The sequence below is a fragment of the Bubalus kerabau genome, chromosome X, assembly GCF_029407905.1.
Source record: "Bubalus kerabau isolate K-KA32 ecotype Philippines breed swamp buffalo chromosome X, PCC_UOA_SB_1v2, whole genome shotgun sequence".
NCBI lineage: Eukaryota > Metazoa > Chordata > Mammalia > Artiodactyla > Bovidae > Bubalus > Bubalus kerabau.
In genome coordinates this window covers 142,747,004-142,771,641 of record NC_073647.1, presented here as the reverse complement: position 1 = coordinate 142,771,641, position 24,638 = coordinate 142,747,004, and the positions used below count along the sequence as shown (strand labels likewise).

The window sequence follows — 24,638 nt, the reverse complement described above, 5'->3', positions numbered from 1 at the left end:
CCTGGTAAAATCCTTTGTTCAGGGACTTTCTGCCTCCTTCTGTATAAAATAAGAGGCTGGAACCAGATAGTTTTCTTTTTAATATGATTATCTTGTCAGATAGTTTCCTTATAAGCAACATTGATGAGACCTTGTTTAGTTCAAAATGAACAGTAAGATTCACTCACTAAAGAATTCCTTCCTTTTGTTGGAGACAGGTCTGTACAATAGTTCCAATCAGGTTTCTTTTATGTATATAAAGACCTAGTGACAAATATAAATCATCTTACCATCAAGAATTTTGATTAGGATATTAGTGGTTCAGAAGAACCACTAATTTTATATTAGTTAAACTCTAAATCCTGAAATAGAAGTTGTTAATACTGACTCATGTTGGCAAAGCAACTACATTCCTCAGGAATAATTTGTATTACATACTAGTTATTAGATTTTAAACTCTACTTGACTTGAACATGAGAACGAATAAGAAGAAATGCTGTTTGTGTGTCTAGAATTACATATTAAACAAATGCTTTAAGCAATAGTTTACAAAACCTTTTAGGCCCACATATTAGGACAAGAGTCCCTATAAACTCAACCTAACACTATTGACTTCTTTTTGACCCCATTCATTGTATTAATAGAAACTTCAAAATGGAAAGAGACTTCTAATTAAACATTAATGTTTTACTTTCTTTCTTTCAAAAATCCTAATGAAATTATAATAATGGGAAAATTACACATAAACTCACAAGGACAAAAAAGAGAAGACACAGTAGCAGAAACTGACTAAGTGGTAACTCACACAGCAGATCAGAGAAAGCTAAAATCTAAGCTTAAGGAAAAGAAGCCAATGAGAATTCAGAAAATTCTTGCCACAAAATCGCTTCCAATCAGCTTTTTGGTACCTCACTCTTAAATGAGGAAAAGAAAGCAAAGAATTCCCAAGAATTTAAGAAAAGACTCTAAACATGAAAAATAGCTACCAAAATAAACAGAAAAGTATAGATCCTGATTCAAACAAACTGTAGAAAGAAAAATGAATTCTAACAATAGGGACAACTGGAAATCTGAACAGTTATCAGACATCTGTACAGTAAGGTTTTTTCAGATATAATCACAGAATTATATTACTTCTTTAAAGAGTCTTGATCTTCTTGAGATACACACCAAAACATTTATGCAAGAAATTATACAACGTCTGAAAACTGCTTCAAATATCAAAACAGGGAAAGGGGAAGAACACAGATAAAAAAGATTGATCATGAGTTGAGAAATACTGAAGGAAAAAGAAGAGTATATGGGGGTTCTCTATATTTTTCTGTTTCTTTCTGTAGATGTTTGACACTCTCCATAATAAAAAGTTTTTAAAAATGAAATAATTAGAGAACAAGTAAAAATCTAGGAAGTTAAAAATAATGGTAGAAACAAAAAGTCAATAGAGGGTTGGAAGATATTTGATAACATTTCCTAGAAAACAGGAAAAAAATAAAAATAAATCAACAAACTCAGAGGTTCAACATATCCGAAGAGTAGAAGTTGTAAAATGGAGAAGAAATTTGACAAAATACTTTCCCAGAACTGAAGAAATGAGTTTCTGGATTGAAAGAGACCACCCCATTTCTGGTACAATGAATTTTAAAAACCCACACTAAAGAAAATTATAAATTAAGTGAGGGGGTAGAATAAAGGCATTGTCAGACATGTAAAGTTGTAAAAAAATTTACTGTCCAACCTTTCTGAAGTACCTCCTAGAAGATGTATTCCACCAAAACTATAAAGCAAACTTAGAAAAAGGTAGATACAGAATTTAGGAAAGGAGATCTAATCAGCAAAGATGTGAAGGATATGTGACTTCAGTATACTATCTGGCTCAGTAAGGAACAGCTTTTATAAAGCATCATGGAAATATTACTAGGAGGACATGAAAAGGGAAATTGTGTGTAGATGGTAGTATAAAAGAACTAAATCCAAAACTTCCATGGTAGGAAGTCAAAAGATTATGTCCCCTTATGAAAATAGGCAAAGAATTACAATATAAGAATACTGAATGTACTTTACAATATCGTATTGGTTCTGCCACACATCAACATGAATCCGCCACAGGCATACACATGTTCCCCATTGTAAAGTAATTAGCCTCCAATTAAAATAAATAAATTTAAATTAAAAAAATAAAATACACATCATCACACAAAAAAATAAAATAAAATTGGGCAAAGAAAAAAAAAAGAATACTGAATGTAGAGGTAAAAGGCATAAGTAGTGGCTAAAGAGATTGAAGTCATTGTCTCTGAGGGTCAAGAATTGGGATAGGGAGGAGGATAGGAAAAGCACTGATATTTTATAAGACTCTATATGCAGATCACTTTGAGAAAAATAAAAATTAAAATTTAAGAACACACCAGCAACCTACAATTCCAATATGTCAAGTATCTTCACTTTTCTATGGTCTCTTCTATAGCTTATATATTTATACTTTAGGTAGACCAATTTGTTATAATGTTCACTTGCAAATTTTTATTACATTCATTTTTATGCTCACATTTGAAATAGTTCATTTAAATAATATTCTATTAAGTGGTATACCATAATTTTCTAAATAGTTCTCTATTTTTCTTTCCTTGCCAAATTACATTTTTTTTGCTCTTTTTAAAAATTTTTTTTTATTTTATTTTTAAACTTTACAATATTGTATTGGTTTTGCCAAATATCAAAATGAATCTGCCACAGGTATACATGTGTTCCCCATCCTGAACCCTCCTCCCTCCTCCCTCCCCATACCATCCCTCTGGGTCGTCACAGTGCACCAGCCCCAAGCATCCAGTATCGTGCATCGAACCTGGACTGGCAACTCGTTTCATACATGATATTACACATGTTTCAATGCCATTCTCCCAAATCTTCCCACCCTCTCCCTCTCCCACAGAGTCCATAAGACTGTTCTATACATCAGTGTCTCTTTTGCTGTCTCATATACAGGGTTATTGTTACCATCTTTCTAAATTCCATATATATGTGTTAGTATACTGTATTGGTGTTTTTCTTTCTGGCTTACTTCACTCTGTATAATAGGATCCAGTTTCATCCATCTCATTAGAACTGATTCAAATGAATTCTTTTTAACGGCTGAGTAATACTCCATTGTGTATATGTACCATAGCTTTCTTATCCATTCATCTGCTGATGGACATCTAGGTTGCTTCCATGTCCTGGCTATTATAAACAGTGCTGCGATGAACATTGGGGTACACATGTCTCTTTCCCTTCTGGTTTCCTCAGTGTGTATGCCCAGCAGTGGGATTGCTGGATCATAAGGCAGTTCTATTTCCAGTAAAACTGATGCAGGGACATTATTCTTAGTGTTTTCAAAGGATAGAAAGCTGGGATCGGGGCCATCTGGACGGGCTCGGAGCGTTGAATTCGCGGACTCTGGTCAGTTGACGCGAACAGGCTCTGGCGGGCCTCTATTTTTCAATATTTATAAGATTTTAAATTCTTGATATTGTAAATACTGTTGCAATGAAAAAATGGCAAGTGCACAAAATCTTCCTTTAAGATTATTTCCTCAGGTTACTTTAGCAGCAATAATGGCTTGCTATACTTAATGCAAAACAGCTTTCTAATTTATGTTGCCATCATATGAAAAAACTCATTATTTTATATGCATTTATCAGAAAACTGAGACATCTTTCCAAATATGGTTTATTTTATCCCCTTATATAAAATGTAATCTAAAACCCTGTAGGTGGAGGTTGTAATGTTGTTTCTTAGGAACTCCTAACCCAATCATTCCTTTTACATTTATTAGTTGGAATTCTACTGTAAGAAAGAGCTTTCCGTTGTTCTCCATGAATTATTTTATGGATTAACCCATGGATTCTTTATTCAGTGGGTTGTAATCGATCACTATCATTAATTACTGCAATGTTTAAACTGTCCTAGATTTGGCCAGTAGGAGTCTTTTAATAAATTCCTTATATATTACTATTTTGTGATATCTAAGGCAAATAATCTCCTGATTTCCTATTTATACTACTTTTCATTATATGAAGGGCCAAAAATTTTTGTATTGTCAATCTGCTTATAATTTGTGATTTGCTCAACATTTCTTCACAAGTTTCCTAGGATGTGTTAAATTGTAAAATTCAGTTAGATTGTTGTTTACTATGGTATATGGTTTAAGAGAAGACTAACTTTTTTCCAGGTTGTTCAGAAGGATTTCAAGCAAAATTTATAAAATCAGTATTAAATTTCTCATTTTCTGGACATATGCTTTGTCATACAGCACAGCAATTAATATTTTTGCAACAAATACATTAAACTTTAATATATAATACTTTTGTACTATTTTGTCCCACTGGTTTATATACCTATATTATTTCCCCCTCAAAATACATTAAATTATTACTGCTTTCGGAGAAGGCAATGGCACCCCACTCCAGTACTCTTGCCTGGAAAATCCCACGGATGGAGCCTGGTGGGCTGCAGTCCATGGGGTCGCGAAGAGTCAGACACAACTGAGCGACTTCACTTTCACTTTTCACTTTCATGCACTAGAGAAGGAAATGGCAACCCACTCCAGTGTTCTTGCCTAGAGAATCCCAGGGATGGCAGAGCCTGGTGGGCTTCCGTCTATGGGGTCGCGCAAAGTCGGACACGACTGAAGTGACTTAGCAGCATTACTGCTTTAATAAGCTTTAAGCCTGATAAAGCTTGTTCCTTTCTTCTTCTTTTTTAGAATACTCTTTGAGGCATATGTTTTCAAGTGAAATTTTGAATATTTCAAGGAAAATGCAACAGGAATCTTGAGGATATGGAGCTAACTAGATGACTAGTGGAATACTGAGAATCTTATTAGCCTTCTCTAAAAGAAATTGGGCATGTTTTTCCTTTCCTAATATCTTTTAGGTTTCTCAGAGTTTCATTGTTTCCTTTACATATATTATGCACAACACAAGTGCTGTTATATACATGAAAACAAACTACTTCTGTTGCTTCTGTAAATGAACTCTCTTAAATAAGCTGGAGAAGACTTCTGAGAGTCCCCTGGACAGTAAGGAAGTCAAACAAGCCAATCTTAAAGGAAATCAACCCCGAATACTCATTGGAAGGACTGGTGCTGAAGCTGAAGCCCCAGTATTTTGGTCACCTGATGTAAACAGCCAACTCACTGGAAAAGTTCCTGATGCTGGGAAAGATTGAGGGCAGAAGGAGAAGAGGACGTCAGAGGATGAGATGGCTGGATGGCATCACCAATGCAATGGACATGAACTTGAGCAAACTTCGGGAGATGGTGAGTAACAAGGAGGCTGGCATGCTGCAGTCCATGGGGTCACAAAGAGTCAGAAACAACTGGATGACCGAACAACAGATGTAGCTTTATAACATGGGATTCCTGAGTATGAAGTTATAAAAAATAGTGACACAGAGTAGGACACTAAGGATATAATTTTAATGCCCTGGTCCCAGCAAGAATCAACTAAGTAGTAGGTCAGGAAGTGGACACTAGATAGGAAAGAAAAAATACATTCAGGAAGGAGCAAAAGAACAGAAGCAATGGATGGTATTTTTAGAAGATGAAATTTCTTGAAATGATGGCAAAATCCAGCGTGAGTTACTAATTGGGAAGAATAACATCAGAAATAGTAATTGATCATCATAAATATTCCTTCCAGAATATTTTAAAACCTTTAGAAAATACAGATAAAGTTGAAGAGGAAAAAGAGATGTTAGGAATCAACACATAAAACAATTAGAGGTTATGTGGTAAAAAAAACCCAATACTACTTTTAAAAAGGAAGATTTAAGTATTTTGAAATCTAGGTACAATTTTTTCTAAGAGACTGTTTACCTACAAGAACCAATTTGCAGACCAGAAGTCAAAATGATAAAGTCCTTAGAATAAAAGCTACTGTGTGTCATAAATTAACTAGTACATTTTTAAAATATTAAAATACTAATATGAACTGGTAAACGTATCAAACCTAGTTTTAATATTCTAAACTTCTATTTGCCTAAAACCCAAGAAAAATTTGTCATACTTCTTTCTAAACATGGCAACTCCCATTATCACTAGTCATATGAGTCCTAGTCTTGTAGGAAAAAATCCACTAAAACAAAGTCTAAATTTAAAGACAGTAACAGGTACAGATTCAGAATTTAAGTAACTGGCTGAGAAATCATATGAGATCAATTGAGATTTTTCATCTGTTCATACTACACGAACACTACAAATTGCAGTAGCACTTACCTTTCAGTGTGGCCTTCTTCAGTACTTTCATGGCGTAAAGCTGTCTAGCATCAGAGCCTGAGATTTTTTTGACTAAGAAAACCTGTGTTTAAATAAGAGAAAGTAAGTTTTACAAAGTATCACAAACTATGCTATTGCTAAAATAAGACTCCTATTGTAATACAGCTTATTAGAAAGATTCTGGTACATTAACTATTTTCCTTAAACTCTATCAATTATAAACACAATGAATCGTAAACAGTGGTTATAACTTTAGGTGTCAATATAAGTGAACACATTTCTTATTGTTATTTGCCAATTCCCTGAAGATCAAATAACATGTAAGACAAGGAAAAATCTTTAAAACATGTAGCAATCAAAGTCTAACATGTTTAAAGTATAACACAGGTGGTAACTACTCTGCTTTTAACAGAACAAAAATTCTGATTCCATAAAAACTGTTATACAGGAGTTCCCGTTAACCATAATTTTCTGCTGATTCAATTCTGTTGAATAGTCTTTTCTATATAAAAACTGCCGCAATTTCTCATTTACTGGGCAGAGCAATTTATTTTTATTTTTAAATTGAAGTATACTTGATTTACAATGTGTTAGTTTCTGGTGTACAGCAGTGATTCCATATATATATATTCATTCTTTTTCATTTTGGTTTACAACAGGATATTGGATATAGTTCCCTGTGCTATACAGTAGGACTTTGTTGTTTATCTATTTTATATATAGTAGTTTCTATCTGCTAATCCCAAACTCCTAATCTATCCCTCCCTTATCCTCTTTCCTCTTTGGTAACCATAACTTTGTTTTCTATGCCTGTGAGTCTGTCTCTGTTTTGTAAATAACAAGGTCATTTGTATCATATTTTTGATTCCACATATACGTGATATCATAGGATATTTGCCTTTCTCTTTCTGACTTACTTCACTTAGTATGATAATCTCTAAGTCCATCCATGTTGCTGCAAATGGCATTCGTTTTATTCTTCTGTATGGCCAAGTAATATTACATTGTGTATACACACCACATCTTCTTTATTCATTCATCTACTGATGGACATTTAGGTTGCTTCCATGTCTTGGCTATGTAAATAATGCTGCTATGAACATTGGGGTACATGTATCTTTTCGAATCAGTTTTCTCTGGATGTATGTCCAGCAGTGAGATTGCTGGATCATATGGCAACTCTAATTTTAGATTTTTAGGGAACATCCATAGTGGCTGTACCAATTTACACTGCCACCAACAGTGTAGGAGGGTTACCTTTTTTCCACACCCTGTCCAGCATTTACAATTCGTAGACTTTTTATTGATGGCCATTCTGACTGGTGTGAGGTGATATCTCACTGCAGTTTTGACTTGGGCAGAACAATTTATAACACTTATACTGAAGAAGCCTACTCATAAATACTTAATGTAAGCTAAGTCAGAACCCTGCTTCCCCATCTTTTAAAAATAAAATATACACATATAACCTAAATATTAAGAATATAATTCCCAGGTATGTAACTGAGCTTCTTGATTTTCCAAATATTTCCAAAATTCAGTGTGAGATTTATGCAAAATGAATAAAGCCTGCTCTAAATAACTCATAGTCATACTGCTGCTGCTGCTGCTGCTAAGTCGCTTCAGTCGTGTCCAGCTCTGTACGACCCCATAGATGGCAGCCCACTAAGCTCCTCTGTCCCTGGGATTCTCCAGGCAAGAACACTGGAGTGGATTGCTATTTCCTTCTCCAATGCATGAAAGTGAAAAGTGAAAGTGAAGTCGCTCAGTTGTGTCCGACTCTTAGCGACCCCATGGACTGCAGCCTACCAAGCTCCTCCGTCCATGGGATTCTCCAGGCAAGAGTAATGGAGTGGGGTGCCACTGCCTTCTCCGCAAGGTCATACTATAACATGGCTAATACAAAACTATCAATATATCCCCTCTACTCATTTTGACCATGAGTTTCATGATCTTTTCCATCAAACTTTTAAATAGACTTGCTAAAGTCTGTTTAAATAGACTTTTAACAGACTTCTTTTTTCTCCTACCCATTCTTTTAACAGACTTCTTTTTTCTCCTACCCATTCTTTCCTAGCAGTGCTATTGAGCTGCCACAGATGCTAAGAAGAGACACAACTATAATCAAGGAATAATTCTAGGGTCAGCTCTCAATTATCTGCATCAGCACACTAGACTATTAGCACAAAATCAAAAACTGATTCATTCAACTGATTCTGGTGCAAGGCAGAGTTCCTCACTTTGAGAAATTTTTCCAAAGACAATGGGCAATGACCTCACTGAAAAGTGCCACAATGTACACAGAAACCCTGATGCAGGGTATGCTTCTCTGCCTAAATCTTTCCCCTTGTCCCCCTTCACTGGTGAAACTTTCTTTCAGCCAGCTAGCAGTGAGCCAACTTGGGGAGAAAAAGTGTATTCTTAGTCAGGGTGGTTCCTAAGAAGGAATGATATTCAAATATTAAAGGCAGTCAGAGATTATGAGTATTTCTGATCTGAAATAAATTCTGATTAGGTAGGGATAGTGAGGATTTATATGATATTTATATTTATTCTTAAGAGTCCCTAATCAAGTTTCTTTGGGCCATTCTACAAGAAATATTGTCTTCATGGGTTGCAAGCTTTCTTCACCCTTCTTTGAAAGCACCCTCTTATTACCTTTCAGCACATCTTAGTTTTTGCAAATGACTTTCACAAGGATTTGTAATGCATCATTCATGATAATTTTGGGAAGCAGGCCTACTAAGCAATATCTATTTTATAGCTGCCCAAGCTAGGGCTTTGAGAGGTGAAATAGTTCACTTAGTCACAGTGGTGACATCAGGATAAGAATTGGGCCAGCTACCCAGTTTCAGCGAAAAAGTTGGCTTAAAGCTCAACATTCAGAAAACGAAGATCATGGCATCTGGTCCCATCACTTCATGGGAAATAGATGGAGAAACAGTGGAAACAGTGTCAGACTTTATTTTTTTGGGCTCCAAAATCACTGCAGATGGTGATTGCAGCCATGAAATTAAAAGACGCTTACTCCTTGGAAGGAAAGTTATGACCAACCTAGATAGCATATTGAAAAGCAGAGACATTACTTTGCCAACAAAGGTCCATCTAGTCAAGGCTATGGTTTTTCCAGTGGTCATGTATGGATGTGAGAGTTGGACTGTGAAGAAAGCTGAGCACCGAAGAATTGATGCTTTTGAACTGTGGTGTTGGAGAAGACTCTTGAGAGTCCCTTGGACTGCAAGGAGATCCAACCAGTCCATTCTAAAGGACTGGGTGTTCTTCGGAAGGACTGATGCTAAAACTGAAACTCCAATACTTTGGCCGCCTCATGCGAAGAGCTGACTCATTGGAAAAGACTCTGAAACTGGGAGGGATTGGGGGCAGGAGGAAAAGGGGACGACAGAGGATGAGATGACTGGATGGCATCACCGGCTTGATGGACGTGAGTTTGAGTGAACTCTGGGAGTTGGTGATGGACAGGGAGGCCTGGCGTGCTGCGATTCATGGGGTCGCAGAGAGTCAAATACGACTGAGCGACTGAACTGAACTCAGTTCTGTGCTTCTGCTCAGGGCCCTCTTATTCCGCTGCCTTTGGCAGGTCACCAGTCAAGCACAGCAGTAGCAACAGCAGTCCCAGATGCCATTGGATCTTCTCCCACCAGCATTTCTGACCTTTCTAACTCCCCCATGAAGCTATTCTAGGCTGTGACAGGTCATCCCTGTTTCCTTGGCTTAGATTGGCTTTTGAGGATGAGTAAGAAAGGAGACGCCCTATTTTTAATGTTTGCTATTTTTAGTAAGGTATTTAAGTTACTCTTAAAGAAATAAAGGGAGAAGCATGCTAACTCCTGGAAACTTCAATATTATGTTCCCTGAAAATATAATATGCTGAAATAAGTCCATCTATTTTGGTTTATCTGTAATAAATTACATGATAATACAATCTCATAGCAGATATTATGTGCTTGACCTTACATGATTTAATTCTCACTACTACTTTATGAGGGTAGGACATTATTTACTCATTAATTCTTTCCAGAACTATATGCTAGGTACCGTGCTACAGGATCAACACTGAGACATGGTACAAGGCGTGCATGGCCCCTGCACTCATGGAACATATAGTCTAGTGTGGGAGTTAGCCAATTAATGAATAACTACTCAAACAAAAGACTGCAATTGTGGTGAGTGCTGTGAAGATGAGGTATGTAATGTTCTGCAAGGGTAAAAGAGACAAATATGACCTAGCCAGGATGGCTGGGAAGACTTCTTTGAGCTCATAAGCATGACAGGAGCTAACCAGAGGAGGAAGAGGTGGGGTGGGACACAGTGTTTCAGGCAGAGGGAACAGCACGTGCAAAAGGCTTTCGCTTACAGGCTGAAAAGGAGGCCCATGTGGCCAGAACACAGGTAGCGAAAAGTATATAAAGCGATGTTGATGAGGTAGTTAGGGGGCAGACTCAGGGGCTCCTCTATCATCTTAAAGAATTCGTCTTTCTCCTGAAAGCAAAGGGAGGCTACCAAAGGTTTAAGGGGACGGAGTACAAGACTAGCTCCTCTTGGCTGCCCTGTAAATAATGGCTTGAGGCAAGAATAAATTTGGGAAGCCCAAGGTAGGAGCCTTCTTCATTAGGTCAGGGAGAAATGGTGGTGGCATAGACTGAAGAAGTGGCAGGGAAAAAGAGAAAACAAGCATGATTTGAGAAATCTTTACTAGATCAACAAAACTTGTGGACAAATCATACTAGTAGAGGTGAGGGGAGAGGGAAGGGTGGGGACTAGAAGGATATGTTAAGAATGGATGCCATTCATAGTGATGGAGAAAAATAAAACAGGAGAGGTTTGGGTGTTAGGGGAAAATCATGAGTTTGGTCTACACACATTGAATTTAAATTGACTTTAAGGTATGCAAAAAGAAAAAAAAACAAGTAGCTATACATAGAGTTCAGAGCTTGGAGGCACAATCTAGACTGAAGGTGCTAATCTCTTAGGTCAGCTGTACATGGGTTTTATTAAGATAGTGGACATAGAGAAAGTAATTAGGAGCAGGTAGAGAGTGAGGAGAAGGGAGCCTAGAATGGAACATTGAGAACTTTAATACCTGATGACTGCCTAGAAGAGGGAAATGGTGCTCTAAGAGGTTCAGTAACTTGCTCAAGCACAAATAGCAAGTATGTAGGAAAAAAAGAAAGAGAATCTACCTCTGGCTGACCTAGAGCACAAACTTGCAACCATTATCTTCTTTTGGCTACTTAATCTGTATTTGGATTAAAAATACCATTCTGGGTTTGGAAGAAGTTAACAGCTGTAACAGATTACCTATGTTAGCCAAGAATTGCTAAATAGTCCCATTAAAATACACAAGAGAGAAAAACTGGTGTTATTCTGAAACTTGCAAAACATGTTATCTTCAAATGCTTCCTCAGCGAGGTGGCAAAGAAGTATTGCATGGTGAAAGTTGAATGCACTCTCAGAAAGTTCCTCTTGCTGAGAAATGTACTAGATAAACAGGTCAAGTAGTAGTGATTATAAAGCTATATTTCCCAAAATGGAGTACAGGAAGTGCTCCTGAGGTATGCAACAGGGGGAAAAATGATAAAGATGTTGCAATTTCAGCTAGTGGATTTGGGAAATATTTTTAGATATTAAAACAGACACAGATATCACTGATTAGAATGCAACCTTTGCGTTCATTTTAAAGACAAGCTAGAAGTCCCCCAATTTCATATCTGTAGTGCTAACCCCCAAACCCTATTTCCTTGGAAGTACCTATTCACTTTCTGCTGGAATTAGGGATATTCCAGAGGAAAGACTGATATGCAGTGTTAGAATGTAATGCAGGATCACCTTCCAATTCTACACGAAGCCTCAAAAAGAGACCAGTGTATCACAGGAACATTTTGTGATTTTTTAATCATTTGAGAAGTGCAATTAGAGAGGTTGCTGACAAAGGTCGGTTTAGTCAAAGCTATGGTTTTTCCAATAGTCATGGATGGATGTGAGAGTTAGACTATAAAGAAAGCTGAGTGCTGAAGAATTGATGATTTTGAACTGTGGTGTTGGAGAAGACTCTCAAGAGTCCCTTGGACTGCAAGCTCAAACCAGTCAATCCTAAAGGAAATCAGTCCTGAATATTCACTGGAATGACTGATGCTGAAGCTGAAGCTTCAATACTTTGGCCACCTGATGTGAAGAACTGACTCATCTGAAAAGAGCCTGATGCTGGGAAAGATTGAAGGCAGAAGGAAGAGGGGACGACAGAAGATGAGATGGTTGGATGGCAACACCGACTCAGTGGACATGAGTTTGAGTAAATTTCTGGAGCTGGTGATGGACAGGGAAGCCTGGTGTGCTGCAGTCCATGGGGTCGCAGAGTCGGACACAACTAAGCGACTGAACTGAACTGAACGCCGTGAAGATAAAATGAACGGAACGCCGTGAAGATAAAATGAACTGAATACTGCCAGTTTACAAAAGTTTCCAATGTATTTTTGAATGGTTTTATTCACTTTCTCACACTTATTGACAGTGAGAATTGTAAAAACACAGAAAATACCTCTTTGTAGGGAGATCAGTAGTATTTCAATAAAATATTTCCATTCCCCATTTGTATGAAATACACATTAATTTCAAAAAACAACTTTTTAAAAAGTACATATTCATGACTTACCTTTCCAAATGATCCCTGCCCTAATACTTTTAAAAGTTCAAATTGGGAAGGATCTGCCTTTTCATGTCCTTCCTTTACATGATGTGTGATTGCAATTTCTTTGATACTGCCTTCTTCCTGTTGATGCAAATGTAAGGGGATAAAACAGAGTTAGAGCTACTTCCTCTGGCTATAAATCAAACAATATAAATTTAGTGTATTCATATTAGAAATCCTCAAGTTAACATACATAAACTGCCTTTACTGACCCATCAAGTAAAAAGAGAACACATGCCAAGCAAATATACTTTAAGTTAAATGTCAGAGACAGAATAATACCAGCCAACCACACAGGCCAGTTAAACCTCTACATAACATTAGCACTGAATATTTTCAAGTCTTCATGCTTCCTAATGGAAATAATCAGAATAATTACTTTCATTGGCTGAGGGCATAGGGTGTAAAGAAATCTGAAAACAGATCAGACTAATCTGCTATGCTCTGATATGTGGCTGTATCAGGTAGAATCAATACTATACACAAAAAAACCTGATTATTGGGGAGAGGGATTGAAACATATTCCAAAGTAAATGTGGAAATTTCTACCCTCAGCAAGGCCATCTGAATTAGCATGCTGAAATTTATTGTGTTTGAAATATCTAAGTTACTTCCTGTTTCTAGGACAACCTGAGATCTGAGAAGGGGAGAAAGGGATATCTCTAAAGCACAACATCAAAAAATATTTAACATTTGGATGGAGGATTAGATAGAAAAAAAAGTGTCTTTCCAGCATGATGGAATAGTAGAAGATCTTAGAGTTAAGAAAAGGATAGTTAAAGATGGTGGTGGTTTTACTATATTTGAGAGAAGGTGTCAGAAGAGAAAGGCTGAAAGTACATATAAGTATACATATAATTTCAATTATTTATTTACCCTGAGATCAGAAGATTAAATACACCTTATTTAATCAAGACACATAAAAATCAGCCCAAAACTACAATAAAACAAAACCCAACAAAATGAGAAACATAAGCTTCTCACAGACTATTATCATACGCTATATATTTTAGCACTTTTTTTCTTGGGTTAAGTAGGATGTAATTTATTAGGCTGCAACATTTTTTCATCTTATAGTTCACAGCAAATACCCACTACAATTATCTGTCACAAATAAAAATGCAACACAGGCAGGGAAGGATTACTGATTATAACCGTTCTGCATTTTGTCACAGGCATTCAGAATTAAGCCTCATTCCACAGTGTGAGCTACAATCAGGCCACGGATCTCACAATAAACAGCAGTTACTATTCAAGAAAGATTTCATTTTTGATGACTACCCTTCCTTTCCTTTGAATAATCACACTAAGCACCTACTATGTATTAGCACAGTACTGGGAATACCTTTCATTCTATTTCTAGTAACGCTGTCTAGATATAATCCGTCATTACCTTTCCTGTAGGAAACTGAAACTAGCTTGGTCACTCATCATGCCCCTTTTTGCCACTGCCACTCCAATTCATCCTCCTGACAAATTCATTTTCTGAAAGTAGATGCTCCAGTTACATGACCAACTGCTCAAAAACTTCTCCAAGTTTTCCCAAATTAAATGCGCTGCTTCACCTTGGCACTGGAGGTCCTCTGCAACATGGTCTCAACTGCTTTTTCTGGCATTATTTCCCAACATTCCCTTATACAGTCTTTTGTCAGACTGGGTTATTTCCTGTTTCCTAAATTTTTTGTCTTTAAAATCTAAGTAATACTTACACATGGGTAACAAATCAAATAGTGGCAGAATAGTTTAAGATGAAAAGCAAGTCTCTTCTCACCGCCATACCTAAGCTTTAAAAAAAAAAAATCTAATTCTTTCTGCACTAACTTTGATAATTTTTTAGCTTATTAACTTTACGACAATGCCTACTGATTTAAAAATAAGATGAAGGACTTACTTATATGCCCCTGCCATCCATCATCTTCTTCCCTACTATCTGATAATTATTTTCACAAAACCCTCTCATTTTTTTGATAAGTTTTAGACAGGATCCTAACTCTTCACTTTGTAAGAGGGTAATAGTGCCCATACATTCTTTTCCTCAAATTACCCCCCACCTGCTGATAGCTTCTTTGTATTAATATTTAAGGCTGTATTAATATTTAATTTAATATTAAGAAAATTAACATCCTCTCTTGTAACCACTACCAAATTCTTCTTGCTCTCCTCAAAGCCTGATTCTAAAAGCTGAATGCCTATACAAGCAGCAGCATTTTCATGACAATACATTGTTTAAACGAAGGCTAGGAGGTTTATTAAATTTCCTTTCATACGGTCCCTAACAGTGACTTCTGGGACAATCCAAGGGGACTTGAAATCTTAGCTTTTAATCATACTTTCTATTCTTCTGAGAGCCTTTCTTACCCTCCCTCAGGAAGGGATGTTCTCTAGACCTTGCTGCATAGGTATTATCTCGGGATATATCTTCAGTGCTTTCCTGGTTGAATTTACTATTTTCAGTTTCCCACGTTTCTCTCTTTCTTAGATCACTCCCTTCTAACTTCCTAAGAAAAGTGATGTGGAAGAAAACTTTCTGGATCTCACACATCTGACAATGTCTTTATTTTGTCTTCACTTTTGTATAGTTTGGCTTCCTACCAAATTTTAGAATAAAAACAACCTTGCCCAAGAATGTTGGCGCCATTCGTCCACTGCCTTCTAGCAGTCAGCGCTGCTGCTGATGCTAGTCTGATACACACTTTTTAGTACGTGACCTGGTTTTTCTTTCTGGAAGTTTTAAGAATTTTCTGTTTTTGTATTTCTGAAATTCCACATTAAGTGAGATAAAAATGGTCTCCTCTCCTTCAGAATGCTAGATGCTTGGTAAACCTTTATAATCTAAAGACTTGAATTTTTTAACTCTGGCGGAATTCTAACATTTCTTTGATAAATTCCTTCCAACTACTCTTCAGGGTTTTTCTTTTTACAACAACTCTATCAATTGGACATTGTATGTCTGGAATTTAATTCTCATCTTTTTTTCTCCTGGTTTCTGTCTCTTTTCTGAGAGACATCCTTGACTTTATTTTCCCACCTTCATACCAAAGTTTCTATTATGGTAAATCTTGTTTTAAAATAAATCTTCAAATCCTTCTTTTCTCAGCTTCTTTTTTTAAACAGCACTTTCCTCCACTCCCCTACCACATCCTCCCCAAAATGGATGCAATCATTTTGAGGATATTAGACTTTTAAAAATCTTTTTCTAAATTGGGAGTGCAGAGAATATAAAAATCGTCCTTGGGGGTAAAGAGAAAAGATCAATGTCTCTGGCTCAAGTTCCAAAACCTTGCCACTGTTCTATTCCCAACACATTTTTCTTTTCCTTCCCAGTTGAAATTTTTACTAATCATATCAGTAAACCATTTTCTATCTACTTTTACGTATAAGTGAAGTCACAGTAGCATAATAGGCATGATATCCTTGGTTGGTATCTTGATTCCCAAATTGTGCTTTATGTTAGAGTCTTTCCAAGTTATTGGACCATGAATATTTCAGAAATGAGCTTGAGGTTCAATTAGGACGTTATACTAATGCTTGCGCAATCTTGGATAACAGATAGGAAAGCAACAGCATGCTCTTCCAGCTCATATTTGGAATCCAATGAGATAGATGCAGGGAAGAATATCAAATTTCTGAAGATACAGATAACCAAGGACAGACTGACATTCACATGTGACAAACCTATCTTTATGTCACTAAATCAACTGCTACTGAAATCAATCTGTCATAGGAAAACATAGAATTACAGCTTGATAGTTTGTAAAATTGTGTTTTTGCCTTTAAGTATACAGTGAAGCAACTATAATTTTATGGGAAAAGAATTTTGTCAATGAGGTAGAGGAGAACTATACATTATAACCATTATAATTTTTCTGTGAGGCTCACATTTTTACATTTTCTAGCACAACTGCACTTTAACTGATCTATGGATATCTGCCCATTCATTGGAGAAGGCAATGGCACCCCACTCCAGTACTCTTGCCTGGAAAATCTCATGGGCAGAGGAGCCTGGTAGGCTGCAGTCCATGGGGTAGCAAAGAGTTGGACACGACTAAGCGACTTCACTTTCACGCACTGGAGAAGGAAATGGCAACCCACTCCAGTGTTCTTGCCTGGAGAATCCCAGGGACGGGGGAGCCTGGTGGGCCGCCGCCTATGGGGTCGCACAGAGTCGGACACGACTGAAGTGACTTAGCAGCAGCAGCAGCCGCCCATTCATTATCACAAAAACTTAGCTTGCGTAGTTTAAAAAAGTTGTAACAAATTTCATATTTTTATTTTTACAAAGTCCACATTTATTTGATAAAGGTGTACTTGTAGGTAAAATTGTGAGGCTGGCAGCTGGTCTACATCACAATCCTGTATCCTTCATCTACATTCCCCGCACTTTCAGACACTTGGCACTCCAGCCTAGGTGTTCAATACTCTCAACTTATGAATGGGAATTAATTCATTCATCCATTTAAACATTTATTTATTGAACACCTAATACATGCCAGGCACTCTTCTAATTGTCTGAGACATATGATAAATGAAACAGAACAAAATCTTTGCTGTTCTGGGAGAGACCGAATAATAATAAGTAGTAGTAGTATTACTACTAGTAATAGTAGTTATAGTAAGTTCATCTTAGAACATGATACATACTGTGGAAAAAAGATATTAAGTTGGATAAGAGGGATCAGAAGTGCATGGATGGAAAGAAGGCCTTGCAATCTGAAATAAAAACACCAGGGCAGGCTTTACTGAAAAGATGCTATTTCCTGAAGGAGTTGAGGGAGTCAACCATCTGGGAGAGCATTCCAGGCAAATGGACAAACCAGTGTGAAGGCCAGTGTGGTGCACACAGGGAAACTAGTGTTCGGATCAGAGAGTGAGAAGGAGAGGAAGAAAAGGAAAGGTTCAAGAGGGGACTAAAACAAGGCAGCTCTTGTACTTTTCCTTCGTGACTGCCTGGTCCTGATGGAAGTGTTTCTGATCTATGACATATTCTCTTAGGGTCCTTCCTTTTTGTTAGAAGGCAATTCAGATTATGGGCCCGGCAATGGCACCCCACTCCAGTACTCTTGCCTAGAAAATCCCATAGACGGAGGAGCCTGGTGGGCTGCAGTTCATGGGGTCGCTAGGAGTCAGACATGACTGAGTGACTTCACTTTCACTTTTCACTTTCATGCATTGGAGAAGGAAATGGCAACCCACTCCAGTGTTATTGTCTGGAGAATCCCAGGGACAAGGGAGGCTGGTGGGCTGCCATCTTTGGGGTCACACAGAGTCAGACACGACTGAAGCGACTTAGCAGCAGCAGCATGGTGCTAGGTATTAGCAATACTAAGATACTGAAAAGTAACTGCTCTTCAGGAATTTACCCAGGGTTTCAAAAATGTACTACTGGGGAAACACTTGTTGAGATATGACCCTGATAGATAAAACAAAGTCCGTTCAGTTAAAAAAAATCTGTAATTTTTGGAATTTGTAAAGAGTATCATTTTAGACATTACAGAAAAATGGCAGAAGAAAATTCATGGACAGATGGATCTTTTGGTGCTCCTTCCATCACAGAGAAAGGTCACCTCATTTGTTTCCCAGGACCAAGAAAAGGTCCATAGGTTTTGTCTTAAATGGTCTTTGAGGTCTTTCCCTTAATAGGGAAAAATTAACTCAATGTTTCCTTTCCAAGTTGAAAGGGAAAAAATAGAATTTTGTTCTTAAAATGTTTTTTTAAAAGGATTAAAGAAAAGGAACTGAAATTGATGCTGCCTACCTGAGTTATAGAAAACATAATATTTTAGCATCCGAACATCAAAAAACCAAACTGGGTGACATTAACTGATTTTAAAGAGTGATTCAACATTTGGCATTATGCCCTGCCTTGTATACATAATTTCCTTTTTCCTCCCCTCCCTTGAGTCAGGAAGTGTGTTCTTAAGGCATTTGTATTTTTAAAATTGTTTTTAATGTCAGAAAACATTGTTGAAGCTGGAAATAAAACATTTAAATATTCCTTAGTAAAAGTCAATAAATAAGTATTTTCTACTCATGGATATGTAATCATTTTGTGGCCTATCATAAAAAAAAAAAACTCTGACAAATGAAATTATAAGATTATATTTACCTCGTAAATATAATCCAAAATTAAACACTGCTTTCTATATAGATACTTATAGTTCCATAATACACATTTTTTTAATTTTAAAAAGATATTTTAATTTTTTGGCTGTGACACATAATTAGGCTGCTTGTTCAAGTTGTGGTGAGAAACTACATTTTAATTTATTCTAGATTACAATTTGACCAAATCCAATTTACTTGATTTGCTAATGAATGATAAATATGCTCAACATTTCTCATTTAATCAAATTCTTTAAGAGAATATTCCAACCAGTTTATTGAATCTATGCTTGAAAAAAGAGCACTGCTAGTTTCCCAAACTAATATTCTCAATAACTGCTGCAAAGAGCACTAAGTTTTCTCCCAGTCGGGAATCCTGATCAACAAATTTAATTCTCTTTAAAAAGCAGGAGGACAGCACAATTCTCATGGGAAAATATCAAGTTGATTTTGGCATGCTTTTAGATTAAATACAATGCAAATTATCATTCACAAACACATTTTAACAAAGTTATGCTTTGAAAACTGTGCCTACTCTAAGATAAAATTACCCGCTTAAAATATAATTGATTAAAAACTTCAAATTTTTGAAAGAACTAATTTCAACAAAACTCTGCTTTTAAGTTCTTGACTTTAAAATAAGACATTCTCCTACAATGTTGCTTTCATTATTATTACATGGTAATCTCGTAAATACTAGTACGTTTCCAGTTTTGTTCAGGCCTAGTTTAATACTGAGAGTTACAGTCATCTGTTTTATAATACAAAATTATACACACTAACAAGATAAACATTACTTTAGCACTAAAAAGCCAATGTAAAATAACTGTAGAAAATACACAGAGTTGAAATGTATAATATAAATAGCTAGTTTACTTTAAGCAAACAGAAATAGCATCCTTTAAATGTTCCTTAAGAACTGGTTTTGAATTCTGAAAAGCTACTTAAAAGAACATATGAAGTAAAATAATTGTTTAATTAGTGTAATTATACTTAGCTCCAACCGAAACATTTTAGTCTTTAAAGAAGTTGAACAAAGCTTACCTGTATAGAGCGAACACGAAAAGACAGAAATTTAAACATGGCTACGAAACCATGATGGTGATAAAAGAATTTCTGACGGTAAAACTTAAGTTAGAAAGGGAAGGCCAAGCCCCTGCAAAGTTTTCCCCTACCAGCTGTTCCGGCAATTAGAAAATTTCCTGTCAGGCGGGTCCCGAAATGCTAGAGAAAGAGGCCTGACAATTTTCCTGTGGTAAAAGAAAGGAGAACCGTAATGGCGAGGGCACTAATGTAGCTGATAGGTAGGGAGGCCAGAACAGGAAACCAAAACAGATTTGCTGATAGCAAAATCCTGTTGAAATGTTCATACGCCTGGTTCCCAGAAATCTGGATGACTTTCACAACCAGTAAAATGAACATTCTTTTATTTCAGAATCCTGAGATAGGTTGGTATTTCTTAAGGTATTTCTTAACTATATGACACTTTAAAAGCAATGGAAACTAGTCAGCACTGCTAAAATAATAAGTCATCCATTCACATGTGAAATTTTACCCTGTGTAATGTTTATACACACACTCCAAAAGACAGTTTCAAGACTACTTTAAGGTTACATGTAGACATATAATGGGTGTTCCCTGTCAATGAGGAAGAGTTTCCGAACTATGGGAAGAAAATGACCACATGCAAGAAACTTTTTGATTGTGATGTAAGGACAGATTCTTCCTATCTTAAATGAAAGTAAATTACATTTAAATTCTTATTGGTTTCTAAACATCAATTATCAACTAGGTTAAAGACTTCAAGGCCCACAGTTAAAATTCACATTCCTAGCTGATAAAATCTAAATTAAAAAAAAAGTCCACTCCCTGGGTTATTAGTGAGCAAAAGGAACATTTACTGAAGTAAATCTGGAAAAGAAGGAAGGGTGAAACTACTGTACAATCCCCTACTCCATTTCATCCTCTAATAGCTTCCAGAAGTTCTTCTAAGGTATTTTTGCTTTGAGAAATATTTTTTAAAGTATGCCAATATTCAGACATGATCACTGAGACAGTGTCATTTAAACAAAACCAAACGACAGAAGCATCAAGATCTGTGGGGAAATACTCTATTTAACGTACACAATCTATGTGGAACCAATAAAAACCTCAAATGTTAATCTACATAACCTGTACCAATTTCATAAAAATCACCGAATTTTCAAGAACTGAAGAGCATTTAGAAATCAGCAGGTTTGCTCCAAGCATGAAGGAACTACGGTGAAGGCAGGCACATATTTGATGACAGAGCTACCTACCATGAGAGCTCAGTGCTGCTGTCCTGTATTGAGCAAACATTAGAGGGCCTATTAGGTGTTTGGAGAAGGCAATGGCACCCCACTCCAGTACCCTTGCCTGGAAAATCCCATCGACGGAGGAGCCTGGTAGGCTGCAGTCCATGGAGTCACTAGGAGTCGGACACGACTGAGCGACTTCACTTTCACTTTTCACTTTCATGCATTGGAGAAGGAAATGGCAACCCACTCCAGTGTTCTTGCCTGGAGAATCCCAGGGACAGAGGAGCCTGGTGGGCTGCTGTCTATGGGGTTGCACAGAGTCAGACATGACTGAAGCGACTTAGCAGTAGCAGTATTAGGTATTACAGATACCATGTGAAAGGCCACGGCTCTTTCTGCTAGATCAAATTTTTATGGCCATGTTCTATAAATGACCTAATACAGTTGAAGAATTTAAAAAAAATTACTCGATTTGAAAAATTATTCTATGTAACCAAACATATTAGAATCACCTGGGACTCGAACAAAGAGCCAAGATAAAATTTTCAACTGTGCCTGGGAAACTGCATGTCTCTTGATTAAACATGCATATCTTAGTTTTTCAGCAAGGAAAGCACTTAAAAAGTTTTCCATCAGAACATAAACCCTCCCATCTCCCAAAATCAATTACATAAGGATCCTTACAATACTGCAAAAGGGCAGCAAGGCCAGGACAATCACCCAACAATGAACCAGTCTCTCAACATGAGGTGCTTCTTAAGACTGTCAAGAAGAGGCAAACGTCATGGTTATTCTACAACCAACTAAGGTGCACAAAACAAAACAGGAGTGTCCCCGTACAGAGCAGTCACCAACTTTACTCTTGTAACATTTAAGAACAGGAGCAACCAAATAACCTTTTTTGAATTTAAAGCGTTGGTCTAAATTGGCTTTAATGACTAGTGATGCTCAGGTTAACAATTCACATTTTACTGTGAGTTATGCTTTTTAATATTACCCCTAAAATATAAAGCAATATTTCAGACAACAAAATCTGAACTAAGTCTTCCTCAGTTGAAATGATACCTTAAGTAAAACAGCATGGTACTGCTGTATAGAAGATAAGCATAGCGACAGAAAAGAATGGGACGCTTTACCTCTGAGGGAGATGTGGTGGTATTTGGCTACCTGTTTAGAAAATGCAAGCATAAAGGAAAACATTGATATAGATTTGGTTATAAAATTTAAAAACTCCTTTACATCAAAAGGCACCATAAACAAAGTTAGAAGAGTAGCTCAATATATATCATTGAACAATTGCTTTACTTGGGTGTTAGTTATCTCCTAACCAGAACAAAAGCTCTTAAAGTCCTTCAGGACATTGTTTATGGCATTTATTAGTGTTTAAGCATATCCCATTGTCCCTACCAGATTAATCTTTGGAACAGGCACCATACTTGCTTGTATCCTTATAGCAAACACCACATAGGAGAAACTCAAATAACGGCTGCTCAATTAAGTATCATATACTGAAGTCTGAAATGGACACTACTTGTGTGGTTGTACCCATGAAACTAGATACTATTGTTAATATTCACCTGCCTCTAATAACTTTTAACTATCTTTAAATTTATCTTTTAAAATTTTCAGCTAGTTTTTCATTTTTGTGTCTTATTGGTTTTATCATTCACCTTATTATTTAAGTAACTTTCATTATAAAAATTATGCATGTCCAGGATAGAAAGCTTAAATAATAAAGATAAACAAAAAGGAGAAAAACAAAAGAGGGGAAAAAATTCACTATGTCAATGCTTTCTAGTTTTTTTCTGAATATATACATGCACACACTTGAACCATACTACAGAATATTATCATTTTTTTTTCTGTAGAGGGTCAGAAAATATGGCTTTGCAAGTCATACTGGTGTCAACACCGCCACTGCAGCAGGAAGAAGAATGGGTGACGTTGTGTTCCAATAAAACTTCATTAACAAAAATAGGGGGCAGGTGTCAGGTATAGTTTGCTGACTCTTGTTTTCTATTATTAAATCAGCCTCAATGTGTCATTAATGACTGCAGAGGATTCTACTATATAAATTCCCTGGGGTGCTGGATATTTGATCTATATCACTAGAATGTCTCCATGTTTTGTGTACATTCACAGTTTATCAGAAATAATTTCTATAAATGGCACTGTATTTCTAGAGGTAGTGCATGCGAAGCTGTTTCAGTCATGTCTGAATCTTTGCAACCCTATGGAATGTAGCCCACCAGGCTCCTCTGTCCATGGGATTCTCCAGGCAAGAATACTAGAGTGGGTTGCCATTTCCTCCTCCAGGGGATCTTCCCGACCCAGGGATAGAACCTGGGGATCCCATGTTGTGGTCAGATTCTTTATCGATTGAGCCACCAGGGATGGAACCTTCTAAAGGAGTATACAGCATTTTAAAGTTTCTTGATCCTAACTTATTTGGCAAGTTGTCCTCCAGGAATAACGTAAATAATAATGAGAGAACCATACCAAGACCTCAGGCAAGGGTAAACTACAGCCAAGCAGGGGCAGTCAAGGGCTAAATCTGGTCATGCCCATCACTATTTACCTAACAGCTCCTGCTGGTTTTGCCCTACATAATGGCTACCACTGACGTGAGTGGCTGCCACAAAGCCCACGTGCCACAAAGCCTAAAATACTCACTACCCAGCCCTTTATAGACATAGTTTGCTGACTCATGGTCTTGAGTCTTCCAACAGAATGAGCAGCAAATGCAAAAGCCCTGAGATTAGGAAATCAGCTTAATGAACTCAAAACACAAAGGAAAGACCTTGGTGGCTAGAATGTGTGAACACCAAGGAAAGAGAAGGAAATGGGGAGGTAGGTTTGGGCCACATAAAGCAGGGTTTTACAGACTATCAAGAAGTTTGGATTTGATTTCCAGTGTAATGGGAAGCTAAACTGCCTCATTTTAGGCAGCAGCATCAATACTGATTCCCAAAATCTGTAAGCCCTTTTTGGCTTTTTCCTTTCTAATCTAATTTCCTTCCCCTTCATATTTAATCCATCAATAAATTCTACATATTTTATCTCTGAAATATACCTCAAATCTGTCTGTTTCTATTTCCTCTGACACTGTCAGTACAAGCCATTATCATCTAGTGCCATCTAACTGATTTTCCTTTTTCCAAATTTCTCCTATATAATCCTTTTTATTCACAGCAGCCAGAATAATTTTAAAACAGAAATCAGGCTGGGTCACACCCCTATCTCACATGCTTCAATGGCTTCGAATTCCAGACTAAAACTCAAATTTCTCATAGTCTATGGAGCATAAAGCAAACACTAA

The 24,638-nt window shown here is 36.8% G+C and overlaps 1 protein-coding gene across 6 annotated transcripts in view; it reads right to left on the bottom strand.

The window, feature by feature from the left end:
- Positions 1-24,638, bottom strand: part of RPS6KA3 (ribosomal protein S6 kinase A3) — a 104,206-nt gene that overhangs the window by 38,014 nt on the left and 41,554 nt on the right. For 5 of the 6 annotated variants that reach the window (XM_055563316.1, XM_055563312.1, XM_055563313.1 and 2 more), the window contains 2 exons: positions 12,903-13,019; positions 6,233-6,314 (listed from right to left, as the gene is read on the bottom strand). In XM_055563316.1, coding sequence (XP_055419291.1) covers positions 6,233-6,314; positions 12,903-13,019 — 199 coding nt within the window. Of the gene's footprint in view, positions 1-6,232; positions 6,315-12,902; positions 13,020-20,084; positions 21,514-24,638 lie in introns of those variants that run through there. The other variant, XM_055563317.1, reaches the window with a different exon arrangement.